The sequence below is a fragment of the Cololabis saira genome, chromosome 14, assembly GCF_033807715.1.
Source record: "Cololabis saira isolate AMF1-May2022 chromosome 14, fColSai1.1, whole genome shotgun sequence".
Taxonomy (NCBI): Eukaryota; Metazoa; Chordata; class Actinopteri; order Beloniformes; family Belonidae; genus Cololabis; species Cololabis saira.
The window spans coordinates 37044792-37066632 of NC_084600.1; the positions used below are offsets into that span (position 1 = coordinate 37044792).

General features: G+C 38.3%; 2 protein-coding genes across 2 annotated transcripts in view; both read right to left on the bottom strand.

The window, feature by feature from the left end:
* Positions 1 to 8372, bottom strand: part of mybbp1a (MYB binding protein (P160) 1a) — a 34588-nt gene extending 26216 nt beyond the window's left edge. Inside the window, exons 1-8 of the mRNA XM_061740579.1 lie at positions 8121 to 8372; positions 6441 to 6536; positions 5446 to 5529; positions 5272 to 5346; positions 3910 to 4017; positions 2773 to 2963; positions 2526 to 2693; positions 1089 to 1206 (exon numbers count right to left, since the gene is read on the bottom strand). Coding sequence (XP_061596563.1) covers positions 1089 to 1206; positions 2526 to 2693; positions 2773 to 2963; positions 3910 to 4017; positions 5272 to 5346; positions 5446 to 5529; positions 6441 to 6536; positions 8121 to 8333 — 1053 coding nt within the window. The 5' untranslated portion in view covers positions 8334 to 8372. The remainder of the gene's footprint in view (positions 1 to 1088; positions 1207 to 2525; positions 2694 to 2772; positions 2964 to 3909; positions 4018 to 5271; positions 5347 to 5445; positions 5530 to 6440; positions 6537 to 8120) is intronic.
* Positions 8373 to 10001: 1629 nt separating this feature from the next.
* tbl2 (transducin beta like 2) lies at positions 10002 to 21636 on the bottom strand. The gene is made up of 7 exons (XM_061739180.1): positions 21430 to 21636; positions 18214 to 18335; positions 16602 to 16786; positions 14631 to 14782; positions 13625 to 13751; positions 12096 to 12248; positions 10002 to 10630 (listed from the first exon to the last, which is right to left on the bottom strand). Exons 1-7 carry the CDS (start codon positions 21551 to 21553, stop codon positions 10171 to 10173), a joined length of 1323 nt encoding a protein of 440 aa, XP_061595164.1. The 5' UTR covers positions 21554 to 21636; the 3' UTR covers positions 10002 to 10170.
* Between the last annotated feature and the right edge of the window lie 205 nt (positions 21637 to 21841).

A 21841-nucleotide genomic window follows, 5' to 3' on the forward strand; every position in this document is an offset into this window, starting at 1 on the left:
AGACAGAAAGATGAATTTTGAGGATATTTTAAGTTTAGAATTTAATGGGAAACAGCCAACTAAGTGAGAAAGGACTAGGGGTGTAACGATACACTAATCTCACGATACGGTACGATACACGATATTGAGGTCACGATAACGATACGATATTATAGCAGTATTTTTTTAACAACCTTGAATGAGGAACATATGACTGGAAAAAATTGTCTTTTATTTGAAAGACACAAAATACAAAACAATACTGTGCGTTTGCCCTATTGTTACAGTTTGTAATACTTTATAACTGTTTAGGTTTTAAAGAGAAAGCCAGGACAACCATTTTCCACAAACTGAACTAAAAGTAAATGTCAGGTTTGCATTATGCATCTTCAGTTTCATACAATACAAATATTTTGCCAAAAACTGAATAGTTTCTCTCATGTATGATTTGACTTTTTTCTTTTCCAAAAATTTAACAACTAAAATTAAATAAATAAATAAATAAAAGTAAATAAATACATACAATTTTACATCATAAAAAAGATTGATTCATGCTCACCTTATAAGTGTAAGAGGAGATTTATTTTTGTTAAGAAGGTTATTTTGGTAATTCAGGGTTCAGTATTTTATAAATATATTCTTTATATTCTGATGTGTTGATGTTCTAAAATCCTACACTGTTGAGGGACATTAAAGTACACTGGAACTCAGCAGAAGTTTTCCAGTGTTTATCCTACTCACGACCCCAAAAAGGTTTAATTTAATAAGGTAAGGCTTAACTCTACACCAGACTTAAAAGTTCAGAGCTCAAAACCCCGCTAGAGTCCCTTGATCGGGACCACAAAAAAGGTACTACTTTCTTCTGAGCGGAGGAAGATTTTGGTCCGCGGTCGCGGTCGGATGCGCGTTACTAGTAAACAAAATAGATTAATATTATGAATCCAATATCGCGATACAGTTTGTCACCTCCACGACACGTATCGTGACGTTTTTTATAGCGATATTTCGTGGCACGATATATTGTTACACCCCTAGAAATGACCACATGACCTCCACATCTGAGCAAAGCATGGACAAAGGAGAGCGACCTGCTCCTCTAGGACACTGACCTGAGCAGCGACCACGTGTTCCCCGTACTGCATCATCACCTCTCCGGACAAAACCTCCTTCAGCTGGGGCAAGGACAGTAGAGGCAGCGCGCTGCCCAGCAGACGGAAGCTCAGGTAACTGGACAGAAGGAGAGCAGCGGCACAAACACGTTAGTAGGGAGGAACCTCCCGAGGCAGCACTCGTCACTGTGAGGTAGGTGATGCATCAATAAATGCCCCTCTAAATGATACACCATTTACAAGACTGTCTCAGAAAATTAGAATATTGTGATAAAGTTCTTTATTTTCTGTAATGCAATTAAAAAAACTAAAATGTCATACATGCTGGATTCATTACAAATCAACTGAAATATTGCAAGCCTTTTATTATTTTAATATTGCTGATTATGGTTTACAGTTTAAGATTAAGATTCCCAGAATATTCAAATTTTTTTAGATAGGATATTTGAGTTTTCTTAAACTGTAAACCATGATCAGCAATATTAAAATAATAAAAGGCTTGCAATATTTCAGTTGATTTGTAATGAATCCAGCATGTATGACATTTTAGTTTTTTTAATTGCATTACAGAAAATCACAATATTTAAATTTTCTGAGACAGTCCTGTATATCGAATAAGTCTAACGATGCTTCCAATCACCAGTTTGCCATGCGGTTAAACGGGTGAACTGTAAATACTTGTTGTTGTGTTCTCGTTTTTTGATTCTACGTCTTGTCTGTATGCATTTCACGTCACAATTTATGACGTGTATATAGGTGTGAGCGGATTTTCAAAATAAGTCAAAAACAGTTATATTTGGATAGAATTAAAAACTATAGTGATATATCATTGAAAACATTTTCCTGAGAAAATGGGCCCAAATGATGCATTTAGTGGTTCAGCCTGGACAAACATTTATTCAAACATCGTTAAACCTAGTTAGATTCACTTTTTTAACATAAACTTAAGGAAAATTAGGAATTAAGACATTACTAAACACTAAATTAAATTTGTCGCCATCATAAGAGATTCAAATGTGGTTTTCTCACCAAGTAATGTGTTTTTTTAGGTGAAGATAAAATAATGTAGGTTTTCTACTGAATTACAAAAGCACTCTGCACTCTGAAACAGTAATGCACATCTTGATTGTGACACTTCTGTGGTAACCTTGAATGTTGTTTCCTTTTTCCTGAGACCAAGACTATTCATACAAGCCTTATACTCGTGAAGAGGTACTCCATCTATTTGGAGAAAGTAATTTCAGACACGATGCAAAAAAAGAAATGGGCATGGCAAACAAGAGGAAAGCCATGCCACTGTAAGAGTTTCTAAAGAATCTTCTCATTTCCCTCACAGACAGATTTAATCTGAAACCTGCCCACGACCACGTGTTTTTAAGCCCCTGAGCCCTGAATCGTGTTTCTCAGCCTCTTTTCCTTCAGCCTCCTGGTACTTACTGAGCGGGCCCCGGTGGCTCCTTCAGCATCCCGCCGATAATGGCCTTGTTCCAGAAGAGCTGGAAGCTGTCCTCTTTCAGAGACAGCTTCAGGAGGTCCAAGGCCACCACTGGGAGAACCAGCTCCTTCTTCCCCGACTGCGCTGCAATCTTCAACACCTGAGTCAACCTGCCAGACACGGGATTGATGATAAGCCGAAGCGTGTAAAAGTCTAAAGGCCCGTTTAAGTCGATGACGGCGTCCGCACTTGGGGATGTTGTCGTCGTTGATGATGGTGGAGGAGCCCAGCAGCTTCTTGAGTTTCTTGGGTCTGAGCGTGTGCGGGAAGCGCTGCAGCGCCACCAGCAGCAGCTGCAGCTGCTCCGGGGTCCTGAAGGCCGAGGCCAGGTCGGCCTGCAGGGCGCCCAGCAGGAGCTGCTCAAACACCTCCTCTGGGATCTGGGGAGACACAAGACTAGCAGGTTAACGGGTTATATTGAGGCTAGGGCTGGGACTCGATTAAAAAAAAATTAATTGAATTAATTACAGGCTTTGTAATTAATTAATCGCAATTTGATCACATATCAATTTTAGACCTGAGAACAATGAGATTTCCTTTTTTGTTTGTTTCAAATGGATTTTTGTATACGAGTGAATGATTGACTAGTGAAAACATATGTTCAATTTATGAAACAGTTTATTTTTATCAAGGTGGTTTTCACCAAGAACAAATCAGTGCAATTTGCTATAAAGTGCAGTAAATTAAATATATGCAGTATGCACATTGAATGAGACAGGTAGCCTATAGTCAAGGACCTTCTGTAAACAACACTTAAATATAACAAAATACTTTCAACGGTTTCAAGTCCATTCCAGAACATGGAAACACATTAGAAAACAGAGCACGCTTCCATCCATCCGTTTTTAAAAAAAAAATGTCCCATGGAACCAACAAACCCATTTCGTCTGAGACTTCATTCATCTTTAACGTGTGTAGTAACAACTTAGCTTGTGTTATGACAACGGCCGCACTTCGCTGTAACACCAATGCACGTTGGTTGCAGGACCCTTGAGAGAGAGAGTTGTGAAACGCTTTGATCTCCCTAAAAGTATACACTAAAAAGTATACTTAAGTTCGGCACACTTTTGAGTAAATATCAGTAAATATCATTAGGGTGGAAGTATGCGATTTTGGACGCAGCCTCTCTCTCTCTCAAGGGTTCTGGTTGGTTGGTGCGCCGTCCGTGTGAAACGTTTCCCGGGGAAAAAGATAATGTGATCAAAAATGCGCTATTTTTTTTCTAGCGCGCTATTTTTTCTGTAATTAATTAATCGAAATTAACACACTAAAGTCCCAGCCTTAATTGAGGCATAATTGAGGGTGTGACTAAACAGAAGTATTCACCTCATTGAGGATGTCCATCATGGTCTTGGTGGGAAGGTCCTTCAGGTGTTGTTTGTGCTGGCTGAGACTCTGCAGGACCTGCACACATCCCAGCACCACATGCGGCTCCTGCACAGAAACCGGACAAAGAGTTAACCATCATACTTCATCACCTCCACCAGGATTTGTAAACAGAATTCTCCCGAATCTTAATACGTGTGCACTTTCTGCAGTAACGCCGTCAAAAACATGCAACGCACAAATGAGGAAGGTGTTTTTCTATGTACATATCTACTGCTTTTATTTGCCTTTTTGAAAGTTTAACAACAGCAAGCCTCAGTGTGCATCTTCTTCATTTCAACCTAAACCAGACAAAACACTGCAGACGAAGACGCTGCATCGCCTGCTGCGAGTGATGTGAAGGAAAAGAGTTCACGGGCCTGTATTACCACTAGAAATGTGGACTTGGATGATAAAAGCTCCACAGAAATGAGCCATAAAATTCAAACCACTATCAGGTGAAGTAAAACCCATTAACTGGGTTGTTTAAATGCGTTGATCTGCTGGAAAAATAATCGTCTGTTTAAACAGCGTTACAAAACGAGCCCAATGTGGACTTCTTTGTTTTTCACAACAGAATCATATTTGGCTTTTTTTTTTAAAGCCTCTTATTAAAATGCAAAGGAAACAATAAAATCAGAATGAGGAACAGAATCTTGTTCAATATGAACTTAAAGTGACCCTGACTCGTAACATCAATGCAGTTCTCATTCAAGGACCATTAATGGAAATACAGGACTGTCTCAGAAAATTCGAATATTGTGATAAAGTTCTTTATTTTCTGTAATGCAATTAAAAAAAAACAAAAATGTCATACATTCTTGATTCATTACAAATCAACTGAAATATTGCGAGCCTTTTATTATTTTAATATTGCTGATTATGGCTTACAGTTTAAGGTTAAGATTCCCAGAATATTCAATTTTTTTGAGATAGGATATTTGAGTTTTTTTAAGCTGTAAGCCATGATCAGCAATATTAAAATAATAAAAGGCTTGCAATATTTCAGTTGAATTGTAATGAATCCAGAATGTATGACATTTTTGTTTTTGTAATTGCATTACAGAAAATCACAATATTCTAATTTTCTTAGACAGTCCTGTAGTTGGACTGGAGCCGTTATTTACACCCGTCACAGCAGGAAAGCAAAAAGGGGATGGAGTCATAATTTATTTTACCGTGCAAACTACAACAAAAACCCCACAGCGTGCGTGAAAAAAAGCTGGGTCTTCTATCAAAAACACCCGCTGCTTCACGGACTCATTCAAGCTTTGTGCACATGTGCATTTATTCACCAAAGAATGCGACGGTGAGGCGGCTTACCTTAGTGAGGCGGCCAGACTGATGGAGAGCCAAGACGCCAAACAGGTTCCCAAACAATGCATTTCTGAACAGTTTCTGAAAAAGATCGAGAACAAATGTTCAACAAAAATGAAGAAGGAAATCACACTCATGCAGACTTCGGTGCAAAAAAGTGATAAGAAGACCAGAACTGACCTTCTTTCCTCCATGAAAGCTGTGCTTTTCTCTGATTTTGTCGAGTATACTCTGGAGGGAGACGTCCTGAAAGGCGCTCAACACCTGAAAAAGAAAAACCATCATTCTTGAGCCAAAGCAAGCTCTTCATGTCCTGCTGGGCTCAGTCAGTAACACTGAAGCAACAGAAAACCGGAGTCAAAACACCTGATAAAGTAAATAAACTGAATCTGAAAACTCTAACCAAGTGTGTCGTATTGACTCAAATGGAAATATATATCGGTGACATATTTTCATGCATTTAACCAAACCTTAAACACTATAATGTAGTTTCACTTGACTACAACCTGTGCTGTAACTGCACAAGTTAACTCATCTGAGTATAGACGAGACCAAGCAATGCTGGATTTAATACTTAGAGTAAAAATTAAATCTAATAATCAAGCATAAAAGGTATATTAAAGCAAGTTAGCTCTTATTGATGCTGATTAAACGCCCATACTTTATTCATGAAGTACATTCAGAAGACTTTTCCATCATTTTCAAATCTGTTTTACTTCAGACTCAACATGAAAGGACATCTGAAAGCACATCCATACAGCACTTTGATCATTTTTTCCTCTCAATTACACACTGATAAATGTAATAGCAGTTTGCGGAGGCCAGGGGTTAAATCACCGACCATCCAAGGAGAAGATGACTGAATCACGCCAGAGCACCGTCTAAAAATAAAACCCACTTGTCTCTTTCATTCATACATAGATGCACTCAGTTGCCACTTTATACGTTTTGTTAGTGGAAATAGTCTAGATTAGTCTGTCCTGGCTGACAGATTTTGTCTTTAACACCTTGACCGTGTCTGTAATGCTTTTTTTTTAATGATCCAGATTACCTGACGAAATCCGTGAGATGTGCTTGAAAGCTCTGAAAAAGCTGTAGACTTCAGATTTTTACCTGAGACTGAGGACGTTCAAGTCGACCTGATCTGTGTTGAACGGGTGTGGGAATCTACGTACCTGCCCCAGAGCCAGGCTGAACGCAGGTCTGGCCGCCTCTCGCGTGTGTCCCAGTCCATCCACCAGCCTCTTAAAGGCGTAGTCCAACTCATCCACCTGCAGCACACACGACAACAACTTCATCACCATACTTTATGGATTTACATTTACATCAACTAATCCAACATTTCTATCAAAAGACAAATCAGAGAACCATCAATACACATTTACTTCTTGGTTAATACACATCTCTGGAATAAATAACTCTTAACTAATAAGGTATGAAGTATTTTTGCAGATCAAATTTACCACTGAAATACAACAATATTACATATATACTGAATGCAGTGTTTTCTTTAATAGCTCAGGAGTAATATGTTCATTGTTCAGTTTAAAGTGTGTTTTTAAAGAATGAAAAGGCCTTAGATGCTTCTACATGCATGACAGCTCACTTTGATGCACCAATAATGACAGTAAAAATAAGATATCCTGATGGTTGTCAGTCTTATTTGTTTGTTTTTACTTAAATACTGATTATTTAAAATCAGAAAAGTTTAATTAGGTTTTATGAATTGATTTTTTTTTTTTTAATCCCATTATGGAGAGATTACATGTCCCCCTTTCTGACGGTTGATCACCCAGGACGTCTCCGAGCAGGTTGGTGAGGAGCAGCCTAGGGTTGTCATCTTTCAGAAATAGAAATAAGGGACACCCCGATTTCAGCAGTGCAGGTGCCAAAAAAAGGGACATCCCCAAAATTTAAAGTTTAAAGTGCTTTAATAGCATTGAACTTGCATGACTGTACAGATAGACAACCATACTAGCAACTGAAATAGTCTCCTACGCTATATATGTCCACATCAGCCAAGATGTAGAATATAGCCTACAGGTGTAAAAGTTAATTTATTTCAATAATTCAACTTAAAAGGTGAAACTAATACATGTGCATTACATAGTGAGATGTTTGTGGTTGCAAGAGTCAATACTCCTCAAGCTGTTCTTAGGAATGTAATGCACAGTTTTATGTGCCGTTTGGATGAGTGTGTGAATGGCATCATTGTCAATATAAATAACCCTGGGAAGAGCTGCGTCAGATACTCCTCTTGTCTCAAGAGACATTGGCTTAAAAGCTTGTATTTGTAACTGTCCCTGCTGGACAGGTTTTTTTTCCTTTTATGTTTTGTATGTATTTTGTTCTATGTGTTTTTGTACCACGAGTCTGCAATAAACTACTACTACTATAGTCTCATTACAGGCAAAGCAAGATATGTTAAGCCTTTATTTGTTATAATTTTGATGATTGAATTTTTTATTGATTTCATAATACATTCTAATTTTTTTAGATTTTTTATTTGGGGTTTTCATAAACTGTGAGCCATAATCACCAAAATTATAACAAATAAAGGCTTGAAATATCTCACTTTGCATGTAGTGGGAAATAATACAGGACTGTCTCAGAAAATTAGAATATTGTGATAAAGTTCTTTATTTTCTGTAATGCAATTAAAAAAAACAAAAATATCATACATTCTGGATTCATTACAAATCAACTGAAATATTGCAAGTCTTTTATTATTTTAATATCGCTGATTATGGCTTACAGTTTAAGATTAAGATTCCCAGAATATTCAAATTTTTTGAGATAGGATATTTGAGTTTTCTTAAGCTGTAAGCCATGATTAGCATGGTCCCGGCTCTCACCTTGCTGTCCTGCTGCAGGTACTGGATCAGGTTCTTCACCGCCGCCAGTCGAACCTCCTGCTCCGGTTTGGCCAAGTCCCAGAAGAAGTCGAGGAAGACCCGGTTCTGCTGCAGGAACCCGAAGGGCCGAGGCGGCTGCGCTTTCTTGGCGGGGACCTCCATCTCCATCTCCTCGTCCATCTCCTCCATCTCCACCGACATCTTCTCCACCATGTCTCTGCTCGGAGCGGCTGAACACGTGGGGACGAGGGAAGCGTGTGACTCCCGGACAACCACTTCCGGGTCAAGCCGGAAGTAGAAAAGTAACGTTTATTTGTTTTTGGTTTTCCAACATCCCTAGTTTGCCCCATTGTTCAAACTTTTTGGAGTGATATGTGTAATTTTGTGTCTGAAAGAATTGATATTGATTTTATTTTATTTTGGAAGGATGTGTTTGGTGTTTTTGACCATGTAACAATTAGAACAAAGCCAAAGGAAACATTTATTATTAATTTATTGATTATCCTCACAAAATTCCACATCCACAAATCCAAATTCTTACGCAAAACCCCCTCTTTTTTTTACTTTTTTATTGTGAATTAAAACAGTATCTGGACTCTATTAAGTTTTCTAATAATTCAAAAGCAATCAAAACCATAAATGTATGTAAATGTTTTGGCTTTCTGTTATAATTTCATCCCCCCTGGCTGGTTGTAATGTGTTGTGCTTTTTGTTTTGTTTTTTTATTTGAGTTGTACTCTTTATATGTTCTAATTCAACGTGAATTTGCATAATGTGAAGTTTTGTTATTATTTTACTGTTTGCAATTGTTAATAAAAATAAAAAATAAAAAAAACATCCCTAGTTGGGTCCATCAATCGGCATCATAATATTCAATATCATTCTTATGCTGATGACACATAATTATATGTATCTGTTACTGCCAATCATTTGAGTACTTCTTATTGTCTTTAAATCTATGAATGGCTTAGCTCCCTCCTACATGGTTGACATGCTGAATACATACTGGACAGATCCCTTAGGCTTAGATCATCAAATAAGAGTCTTCTCATCATACCTAGAATGTACACTAGATCTGCTCATGGTGCTTCAGTCACTATACACTCTCTGGAATTCCTCTCTGCAGGAACTTAGGTCTGATCCAAAAGTGCCCACTTTCAAAGCAGACTAAAAACTTACCTTTTTGCACAGGTGTTTGAGTAAACTCTACATGGTTGGCTGGGTGATAGCACTTTTGTTAAAATGGAATTATGGTTGTTATTGTTTTTCTCTTGTCATACTTGTTATCTATTTCTGTTATTGTAAACTTGTAATTTTGTTTGTTTATGTATTTTGAGCACATTGAGTCCATGCTCATCATGTGAAATGTGCTTTATAAATAAATTTGCCTTGCCTAGTTATCATTTTGATCACAAACAGGACTCGACAAACTGGATTGAAAATGTATTCATCTTGTATAATTTAAGTGCAAATTAGAAAAAAGCACTTTAAACCATTTCCTGAAAAAGTTAAGAATAAAAACAGATCCTGGATTATATTTGGGACAGAGGCTGTTTCCTTTTATATGCCTTAAATTATATTCTCAAAAGCACACTCGATCAAATGTAGGCTTTTTTTTTTTTTTTTTTTTAGGAGGAAACAATATTTGATTATTATTCAAAAAAAAACTTTTTACCAATAAGATCTCTAGAAAGAAATTTCTCCTTTAGAGAATCAGCTGTAAGAGTTATTAATCTCTTCCTTTTATGTTTTTTTTTAGTACATCTCCAAATGTGACAAACCAAAAAATGGGTTTCCATGGCAACTGCATGCATACAATCCTATATATTATGAATAAGACATATAACAAATGACAGGAATTAGTCCATTTAATTTTTTTTCATAAAAAGATGTTCTTTATTAAAACTGCATGCAAATTCCTCTATCAGATGATTTTGCTGCATGCTGACACTGGAAAAAAAGGGGAAAAAACCACCAACAAAAAAACAAAACCACAAGCAGCTCGAGTTAAGACGTCATCACAGTCAGAGGGGTTTCCGTGTGAGTGGGTTCAGTTGATGGGAGTAGCAAGCACAGTGTCCAGGGTGCTCTGGGCCTCTTTGATCTGCTGCTGCAGTCTCTGCTTCATGGCCTCATTCTGGGCCTTTTTCAGCATGTCCTGCATGTCTTTGATGGCTGCCCGGTATCCCGGTGCATTGTGAAACACTCGGATAGCCTTGTCGCCGCTGCACACCAGGAAGCGGTTGTTAACGTCGAATCTAAGGTCGGTTATCTCTTCGCTGTGCACGCCGTGCAGCTCCTCCTCCAGCTTCCCGCTGGTGGCGTCGTACATTGCCACGTTACAGCCGTCGCTGATGGCCACCACGCGTCCGTCCGGAGACAGCGCCGCCAGGCTGCCTTCTGACGAGCTGCAGGGAACCGTTTTCAGGAGGTAAGGGTCCTGCTGCTTTTTGTACTCCACATTCGTGTTCCACAGCTTCCACGTGCCGTCCTTGGAGACGGTCACCATTCTGATCAATACAAGGAAACAGATTTAGATGTATTGTATTATACATGATTCATTCATGTGTATTTTACTAAACGCGTGTTAAAACAACGAGGCTAAGGATAATTGCAGTGTATGACGATGAACATCTTCATGTTTATCTCACCCTCAAGTCATAGCCAAAGTAAATGTGGTCATTTCCATTTTTTTTAAAACCTCAAAGGCAGACAAGATTCCTCTTTGGCTCTGAATTATCCCCAGAATTTATTATTATTTTTTTTAACAACTTTATTTATCATTTTTCCATATCAAAAACATCGGCATCATTAGTTATGCATTTCTTACAAAAGTTGTAACCCCCCCCCCTCTACCCACAAACACAACAACACTCCTGTATCAAATGGACAAACACCAAAAGAGTAAAACAAATGTGCAAAAACACATTAAAAAATAAACAACTAAAGCAGAAAAAAAGGATAAACAGGAAAGACTCAAATCTGTGTCGATCATTGAAGTCATAACACCAACATTTTGGACCTTTGGCATAGAAAGAAAGAAATTCCAACAGTCAGAATATGGGCATTAGGGATGGGCGGTATGGACTAAAAAATGTATCACGATAACTTCTGGAATTTATCCCGATAACGATAAAAACGACGATAAAAAAATACCAATTCAACTCCATCTTTGTAACTATAAATCTATCACCACATTCAGTCTTTGGAGCCAAAACACTGCTCTAAAAGAATACTAAATACTACTTAACTACACCAATTAAATGTAATTAATAAAAAAACAATTAAATGAGTTACACCTGTACTGCAAAACTGGAATGACTCAGATCCGCCATGTTTGTTACACAAAAACTTCATCAACGGGAATTTATCTTTCTTTCCTTCTTTCCTGCTCATTTCTTTCTTTTTTTTTACGTTGTGTGTGGATTTAACACAGAACCATAAATCTGACTTTACACTAAAACGTCATCAACGGGAATTTATCGTTTTTACCGCGCGATGACAAATTCTTACAGTGGGGAATTTTTTTGACGGTATATCGTGAACGGTAAAATATCGCCCATTCCTAATGGGCATTAAAAAGATTGGGACCGTAGTCAAGTTAGGCAAAAGGCAGGCTCTTGATATGACTTATGAACTGTGACCAGGTTCTGTCATATTTATCCTCCAACCCGTGTACTGTATACCTAATCTTTTCCAGAGCCAACCCCAACATCGCCTCTCTAATTCAATGAACATATGGAGGAGGGTTTTTCCCCTTCCAATTCAGCAGTATCAGACGATGAGCATGCAACGATGCCAAGGCAATTGCATTCTTGTGGAGGCGAGACATCAGCTCATCACAAGCTACACCGAAGATAGTTATCAAAGGGTCAGGTTGCAATGTTTTGCCAGAAATGGCTGAGAGTGATTGAAAAATTGAAGACCAAAAACCATACAGAGATGGGCATGACAAGAAATTATTTTTTTTTTTACCTGTGAGAGTCATTGGAGAATGCGAACGCGTGAACTCCTGCGGAGTGGCCCTTCAAGTCAAACGCTCGTGCCACCTCTTTGAAGTCTCCTCCCTTCCCGAAGCAAACCTCCCACACCTTCACGTCAGGAGTGAAGCCGCAGGACGCCACAAACCTGAGCACACACAGCCGTCTCAGTCACATACAGAATCAAAAAAATCAGCTTGTCACGTGTAACTCTGCAGCGAGCGGTGGCTCAGTGCACATTGTCCTAGGACAGGGGTCGGCAACCCAAAATGTTGATATATTGGACCAAAAACACAAAAAACAAATATGTCTGGAGCTGCAAAAAATGAAAAGTCTTGTATAAGCCTTAGAATGAAGGCAACACATGCTGTATCTATATGTATCTATATTAGTTATAAGTGGGGAAGATTTTTTTTTTTCATTATGGACTTCGAGAAAAAAGTCGAAATGTCGAGAAACAAGTCGAAATGTCGAGAAACAAGTCGAAATGTCGAGAAAAAAGTTGAAATGTCAAGATTAATGTTGAAGTACAATCTTGAGAAAAAGGTTGAAATGTCGAGAAATAAGTCGAAACTTCGTGAAAAAAGTCGAAATGTTGAGAAAAAAGTCGAAATGTCGAGATTAATGTTGAAGTACAATCTCAAGAAAAAAGTCGAAATGTCGAGAAATAAGTCAAAATATTGAGAAAAAAGTCGAAATGTCGAGATTAAAAAAGGAAAAAGGAAGAAAAAAGAGAAAAAGAAAAAGGAAAAAAAAAGAAAAAAGAGAAAAAAAAAAAAAAATAGAGAAAAAAGGAAAAAAAGAAAAAAAAGGTCAAACATTTTTGAAAAAGCTCCAGGAGCCACTAGGGCGGCGCTAAAGAGCCGCATGCGGCTCTAGAGCCGCGGGTTGCTGACCCCCGTCCTAGCATGACAAGCAACCGACTAAAGTCTTTCATACTGAAGTTGCACATAATATGCAGAAACTATTTGAGTTGTCACACTCATAAAAGACTAGTTTGAGTGTGTTATAGGTTTGAAGTTGGACCTGGACAGAGGTGAACTCTGTCGAACCTTAGACTGAACATTCATGCTTTTGAGACAGCTTAGATCAGTGAGATCAGTGGATCCGAGCAAATTGGGTTTTTCGTGCATCAGATGTGAATCCTTTGCACAAAAACCCACAAATATGGGGGATGACATCATTTCAGGTCCACAAATCACGAAAAACAAAGATGACGATGCCTTTTAAGACAACATCCGAACATTTTTGCAGAATCACAACATGCTGTCAGGGATGGAGACTACCAGAACTTTCTGAATATCTTACAACACTGTCAAAAATGTCCAGTAAGTTTTAATCAGCTATTGGGGACCAGGTTGCAGGGACCACAGTTATAATAAGCTCATCAAACTGAATTTGCCATAATTGTGAAGCAGAAATATTTAATGGAGGGTGAATGAGTTTTCTGAGCACCAGAAATCTCATCGAGCACCACATCAAATCTTTCATGAATATGTGCAGAGATGGAGGGATGGAGCTGACCTGCCACACGGGGAAACGGCAGCATAAGAATTGGTCATCTGGTTAGTGTTGATGGAGGCCAGCAGCTCTCCCTTCAGGTCCCAGATGAGGATGTTGGTGTCTACGGAGGCACTCATGATGAACTTCCCTGCAGAGAACAAACACAATCAGTCTCCTACAAACTGTAGACAAACCTGAACATCAAGTACCAAACATTTCAATAGTAAATAGTTTAATTATTGTATATGATTGGCTTAAAACACACAACACTGATTTTAATAATCAATAACTGTGTTTCCGTGAAAGGTGTCAAATTATGGAATTTCTGTGATAAGGATTTAAGAATGTGTACCTCAATTTATGTTTTAAAAAAAAAAAGTTTAAATATAAAACGATAAACAGTTATAAAGAAATCTGTTAATTATGTTGGTATAGCCTATTATAGATTAAAATGAAAATAGCACCACTATATACCCCATTTTGCGAATTTCCCCACTGTGGGACTAATAAAGGAATATCTTATCTTATCTTATCTTTTGCATTATTGGTATTACTATTTTTATATAACATAATGCAATGACAGTTTCTCTTTTTTTTCTTTTTATATATTTCTTTTCTTATTTGTGTATTATCATCCACCAGATGCCATATTGTGTGAATGATATACTCTGCACAGGATAGGCTATAATAAGCCCTTGGCTTCAGCCTACTCCTTTTTTGGACATTTCTATTTACCTTTTATTTTATTTGTGAAATTCTGTCCGAAATAAACCATTCATCCATTCAATAATAATAATTTCTTGCACTTATATAGCGCCTTTCAAGGAACAAAAGTTTGCTTTACAGAAAAAGAACAAACAAAACAAAAACACAACCGGGACGAAGCAACAGGGGAGGGAACCACTTAACGGGGAAAGGCCAGGGTGAAAAGCTGAGTTTTGAGTTGTGCTTTGAAACGGTCCAGAGAAGGGGAGTCACAGATTACAGCAGGGAGCAGTAGTGTGCTTTGAGTTAACGTTTTCTGTACCAGTCTCTGCGATGCCGATGTTGAGTATGGGAGCCTTGTGTTTCTGTGGGAAGTCCTCAGGAGCAGCCTTGAAGCTCAGAGTCCCATCATCCTTCTTGCTCATCTTGAAAATGCGAATAGCATCTCCGTTGGAGAGCCAGGTGATGAACGCCCTGCAGGTTAAACACAGTGAGGTGGTGAGATCTGAGAAGGATCAAAACATCAGTCACCCCCCCCTATTTCCATCCTTGCTTGCCATGCCGCGGCAGCAGACGCCGGCAGACTCAACAAACTGATCCATAAGGCCAGTGATGTTGTTGGAGTTGTGTCAGACTCTCGTGGTGGAGCCAGAGAGGAGGATGTTGGATAAGATTCACCACTTCTTGGTCTTCCACCTCATGATGTTCTGCCTAAGCATAGACGCACTCACAGCAACACTCAGTCCCCCAAGATGCAAAACAGGAAGCCATTCCTGCCTGTGGCCATCAGACTTTACAACTTCTCTCTCAGAACGACAGACATTCAGACTTAAGAAAACTCCACAAGCAACCATCATTTACTTTTTTGTTGTTGTCATAATTCATTGTCCAATACTGCAGAAATGCACTTTATCTCCGACCCATCTGCGCCAGAGGTGTCAAGTAACGAAGTACAAATACTTCATTACCTTACTTAAGTAGAAATTTTGGTTATCTATACTTCACTGGAGTAATTATTTTTCAGACGACTTTTTACTTTTACTCCTTACATTTTCACACAATTATCTGTACTTTTTACTCCTTACATTTTAAAAACAGCCTTGTTATTTCATTTCAGCCTTAAAAAAAAAAAACTATCCAGTTAAATTGCTCCATCCGGATAGAGTGAATGTGGTTGTGGTTGTTTCAGATGTTCTTATCCAGTTTTGTTCTTACATCAGATTCCTGCAACTAAACTTGGATGTACATTCCAATAAAGGTTAGGATAAACGATAACATGCCTCTGAAGTTGGACTTTTTGCACCATTACAATACTTATAGGCAACTAGTCATCATATCTTCTGCTCTCTGAAACACATGTTAATGCTCAATAGTACACATATATGGTTCTTTAATATATTTGCATTATACTAAGATGCATTCATTTTCAATGGCTTTTGTCCTTGATGGCTTTTTCCCCCCTTACATTACTTTTACACTTTAAGTAGTTTTGAAACCAGTACCTTTATACTTTTACTTGAGTAAAAAACTTGAGTTGATACTTCAACTTTTACAGGAGTATTTGTAAACTCTTGTATCTATACTTCTACCTGAGTAATGAATGTGAATACTTTTGACACCTCTGATCTGCGCATATATATATATAAAAACTAGTGTATATATGTACACACACACACACACACACACCCATTTCCCCCCAGGATTAATGATCAAGTATAGAGATTCTGACTGAGTAACGTCACCAGACTCTGGTGCGGCTGATTACACTCGAAACATTAAAACACAACAGCGATTTCATTCCCCCGACCGTGACAGACCTGATTAAATTCAGGAAAGACTTCATTATTTTCTGGCCTCGTATCAGCAGCGCAGCAGCAACCATCTGATTGCATGAAACAATCTGACAGCAAATATGAAGGACTTTCAGATGTTTTTAAATGCTGTGAAGCTTTCCAGTGTACTTTCTTGTACAAAGGTTTGTCATCGTTATCAGCATCCTACTGTGTGCCTGACTACTTTGGACATGATAAAAACAACAAGCAACATTAAAAAAAATAAAATAAATCGGCTTTCATTCTGCTGGAGAACAATTAAATGATTACAGGGAGAATTAATTGTCTGATAAAGATGCCGTCTTTTACAATGACTCATCTTTCTTTGGACTGGGAGAGTCGTTTTGAAAATTTAAGTTACGATACAAACAACAGTTGTACATAAGGCTCATTGTTCCAGAAGTTCAGGGTTGTTTTAAGGATGGACAAGGAACTGCTTTAGGTCAGTGAAAGTGAGAGACCTTGAGTCTGGACTGAAGCGGACCAGCGTGGCGTGATCCAGCTCTACGTTGGCTCGCAGGCACTTGTGTTCCCGCTCCAGGAAGTCTTTAGTACTCCATATCCGGACCGTGCGGTCGTCGGCACAGGACGCAAGGTATTTCCCGTTACTGCTGAAATCCAGGCATGTGATATTCCCACTGTGGCCCTGAAAGACACGAGGACACACATCCTTACAAAACCTGCCAAAAAGTTACATCAAGCATGTGTAGAGTTGTTTTCTTTAAGGCCCTGTCCCAATACTCCCACTACCTCTCGTTTTCATCCCTACCCCTAAATTTTGCGCGTTCCCGTGAGGGTAGTGGTGTCCCAATTCCTCTTTCCACCTAGGTGTAGTGAAGAAAAGTGGTGTAGTGGCTATGAGTGTTTTCTGATGCTGACAACTGATCTAGGGACAAAAAAATTTCCCAGAATGCTTTTCGTCGTCATTTGCGGACTGAATCCAAAAAAACAAACATGGCGGACATTTCTTATTTTTTAGTGAATAAAATCAATATTTTGAGTTTTCTGCATAAAAATGCGTTTTGATTACATTTCTAGCGAGAAATATATATTTTACTTTCATAATATTCCCTCAGTGAATGTACATAATCACTCGTTTGCCCGTTGTTTTGAAGTTTTTTTTAAACCTCGCCAGAATAAAGGCTGATTTATGGTTCCACGTTACACCAACGCAGAGCCTACGGCGTAGGTTACGCGGCGACACGCGCCGTACGCCGTACCCCACGCCGTAGGCTCTGCGTCGATTTAACGCGGAACCATAAATCAGCCCCGGAGCCGGCAGGCAGAAATCCCGAAATTTTCGGAGCAAATTTCTTAACAGGCGTAGCTACAACGGTTAGATTTAATCTATTAAACCAACATTTATCTTCCTAAATGATTTATTTCATCCAGCGGTAATTCTCCACAGAGCTGCAGGTTTTTCCCCGGGACGACGGCGCAGGTTGACCCGGCGATCACGTCTGTACATGAGCTGCTGCTGCTTCGCCCCGGACCGGCGGCTCTTATCATCGCCGAAAACATCAGATCAAATTTCTTAACAGGCGTTATTTGGATAAACTGAGCCCAGGTTGGGGATCTTAACGGTTACTTTTACGCCTGAAAAAATATTAAAACTTAATAAATTGGCATAATAACAGCGCTACAGCTGAAATTAAAACAGCTTTTGGCTCTCAGCTTCCTGATTATGGGGTGGTGCTGAAAGTAGGAGTAGGGGGAGTATTGGGACAGGCCCCTGGGAAGATTTGAAGTGCCCTAAAATATGTGGCTTCTTTTTTAGGGGTAGTGATAGTGAGGGAGGACTAGTGGTAGAAAGTAGGGGGTGTATTGGGATTGGCCCTAAATTAAATCTGAATTACTCTAATGATTGCAGCATGTGGTGTACAACCTCTTGTCATATTATGTCATATGTGCTGAGCAACTCTTCATCTCGGCCAAATTATACATTACCTATAAATCTTATACCCAAACTTATAAACAATTCCATCCCTTTGGACCTCTGAACATTTTATACCTGAAAAGATAAACAACAGGCTCTTCCATCTGCATGTTTCCTGGTGAAGATGTGTCCATTACCTTCAGTGAAGCTACCAGCAGCGGATGGCTGAAGCTGTGCTGCTTTGGTTTATCTTTACGGCTGCGCTGCTTCTCCGGCTTCGGCTTCTTGGCTGCAGAGCCCTTCCCAACGCTGGCCTCAGCTGGAAGGCACAATAAAAAACATTTATATAAAACAGTAGCACCAACTAAAACGAGGCATTGCTGAGGAGCAGCGGACACACGATGCAGCAGTGACACAGATTTCCATCGTGCAGCGTCGTCAACCCTCCACTGTTGTATCGCACTGAAGTAATGAGTGGTCGACCAGAGTTCATTCTCCGTCTCAGATTTATACAAAATACACATGAATCTCTCACAATTTTATACATAAAACAGATATAAATACTGTCCATGTCCCTGTCCTGCCACATATTTTACTTCAGTATATTTAAGAGAGTATTACTTTGCAATTTTCTCACATTTGATTTTAAATCTTTAAGAGAAATTGGAACTATTTAGATATAGTTTGACTCCATTGGTCTTTATTTAATGTACAGCAGTGACAGGAAACAAGAAGTTAGACACAGGCACATATGTTAAGCAAATCTGTTGAAACGGCTTTGTTTTTTTGGGGGGTAAAAAAGACAAAAATGTTAGACTGAACCGTTGTACTTGTGTTGAATCTCATTGTCTCAATCTCACAAACAGAAGCCTCAATTATAATATCAAGGATTTTCTAAGTTGGGTTTGCAAAAACTAAACTTCTGGTACAACTTAGCCTAATGTACAACTACCAGAAATGCTTTTTTTGGCCATACTACAGGCTATGAACATTTTTGTTCACTGCAGAGCAAATATTTCTCTGCTTACCATAGAGCTGAAAAGTTCTGGTGATTTAAAACACAACAGTTCATGAGTTAATAGAAGAATTGTTAAATTTGTTTCTAGAGTAAAAGCATAAATATCCCATTGTATCTATGTCTACCTACTAAATAAATTAATCAATGAAACAAACCAAACAGAAACAATGATCTGAGTAAGCATCATTCTCATTGATGATAGTTATAATATTTCAGAAAACACAATTCTGATCAGTCATTTTTTAATGTTTGTAGTCAATGGCATGATGTAATTTGTCACACATCTACATATTTCAGCTAAGAAGTTGTCTTAATAAACTCTAGTATAATAATACCTGAATGAATAAAACCCTTCATGATTTTTGACTCAAAAGCAGATTTGGAGTTTGGGAAAACAAAAATCTGTAGAGGGTTTTCTTCTTTATCACTTTGGTCCATAATAACCAGTACTCGAGTTGTAAAAATAAATCAGGGGGGATGGTGGATTTTATCATATGGGGACAGATAATTTACAAATAATATATTACAAATAATAGCACTGACCAAAACACCTGCAGAAATACTGCAGGAATGACATAGCAGCAGTTAAATGCAGCCTTCTGTAAGCTTTAAATATCCACTGGGCTTACATCAAATACATCAAAACACAACAATAAAAAACAGTTTTCTGAACTTATCAATATGACTCTGTCCTTCACAGGATAAGTAAAATGGATCACTGCAAAAACTCAAAATCTTAACAAGAATATTTGTCTTATTTCTAGTTAAAATGTCTCATTTTAGTAAAAAAATCTCATTACACCACAAAAAAAACACAATTTTCACCTGTTTCAAGTAGATTTTCACTTGAAATAAGTACAAAAATCTGCCAGTGGAACAAGATTTTTTTGCTTGTAATGAGAAGATAAATCTTGTCCCACTGGCAGATTTTCCTACTTATTTCAAGTGAAAATTTACTTGAAACAGGTGAAAATTGTCAAATAAGTTATTTTTCTGGTGATGACTAAATGTTGAAATAGCAGTAAAACCACAATCATTGATGAAATGACATAAGGGATGGAAAGGGGGGATGGCAGTTTTACAGGGGGGATGATTTTGACCGTTTTTATTTCAGGGGGGATGCCATCCCCCCTCATCCCCCCTCAACTGTGTTACACGATTATCCATTTAAACTTTGCCTTCAATAGGAATAATATTTGTCTTAATAAACTCTAGTATAATAATACCTGAATGAATAAAACCCTTCATGATTTTTGACTCAAAAGCAGATTTGGAGTTTGGAAAAACAAAAATCTGTAGAGGGTTTTCTTCTTTATCACTTTAGTCCATAATAACGCATACCTGTACATCTGTGTTCAGAGGTGCCAAGTAACGAAGTACAAATACTTCGTTACCTTACTTAAGTAGAAATTTTGGTTATTTATACTTTACTGGAGTAATTATTTTTCAGACGACTTTTTACTTCTTACATTTTCACGCAATTATCTGTACTTTTTACTCCTTCCATTTTAAAAACAGCCTCGTTACTCTATTTCATTTCGTCCTTTAAATAAAAACTATCCAGTTAAATTGTTCCATCCGGATAGAGTGAATTTGGTTGTGGTTGTTTCAGATGTTCTTGTCCAGTTTTGTTCTTACATCCGTTCCCTCAGATTCCTGCAACTAAACTTGGATGTACATTCCAATAAAGGTTAGGATAAATGATAACATGCCTCTGAAGTTTGACTTTTTGCACCATTACAATACTTATAGGCAACTAGTCATCATATCTTCTGCTCTCTGAAACACATGTTAATGCTCAATAGTACACATATATGGTTCTTTAATATATTTACATTATACTAAGATGCATTCATTTTCAATGGCTTTTTTCCCCTTACATTACTTTTACTTTTATACTTTAAGTAGTTTTGAAACCAGTACTTTTATACTTTTACTTGAGTAAAAAACTTGAGTTGATACTTCAACTTCTACAGGAGTATTTTTAAACTCTAGTATCTATACTTCTACCTGAGTAATGAATGTGAATACTTTTGACACCTCTGTCTGTGTTAGTATTACACGATTATCTATTTAAACTTTGCCTTCAATAGGAAAAGATAGTTACTCAACAAACTAAAAAGCTTTGCTCCCATTGGTCGGTGAGTAAAACACTCGTCTATTGGACAACAAGTGACAGACGTTTATGTACAGTCACTTTAGTTTTGACTTCTTTAGTCCGTGTTGGGTTGAGTGAGAAGTGAATATCACAGCCACGGCGGCTCTTTTGCTCCCCAAGAGTAATTGAATGAATGAATGAGTTTATTTATGCGGATTGTTGGAGAGTTTTGGTCCTTTTTACCAACTAGTCCCCCCACCAGGATCCCCACACACTCAGCAGCTCGTCGGCTCTTACCTGCACTCTCCGCCTGCTCGCTCTCCTCTCTGATCTCCTGCTTCCTCCTGCCCACTGCTAATGCCACCAGGATGACCAGTGCGCCCAGTAATAAGGTCAAGGCAACCAGTGCAGCCACTTCCATCTCGCAGTCTTGTTTCTGCCACGTATTTTACACTTTACAGCTAGCGCTCACACGCAGACTACGGCGCATGCGTCCTAACGCTCCTTCGTTGCTGCATTCAAGTGTTCATGTTAAAATCGTAAATGTGAGCACACACAAGGCTGCTGGGTTTGTTTTTAAATTCTGCTTTCAACATGTTTAACATACAGGACTGTCTCAGAAAATTAGAATATTGTGATAAAGTCCTTTATTTTCTGTAATGCAAAAATGTCATACATTCTGGATTTATTACAAATCAACTGAAATATT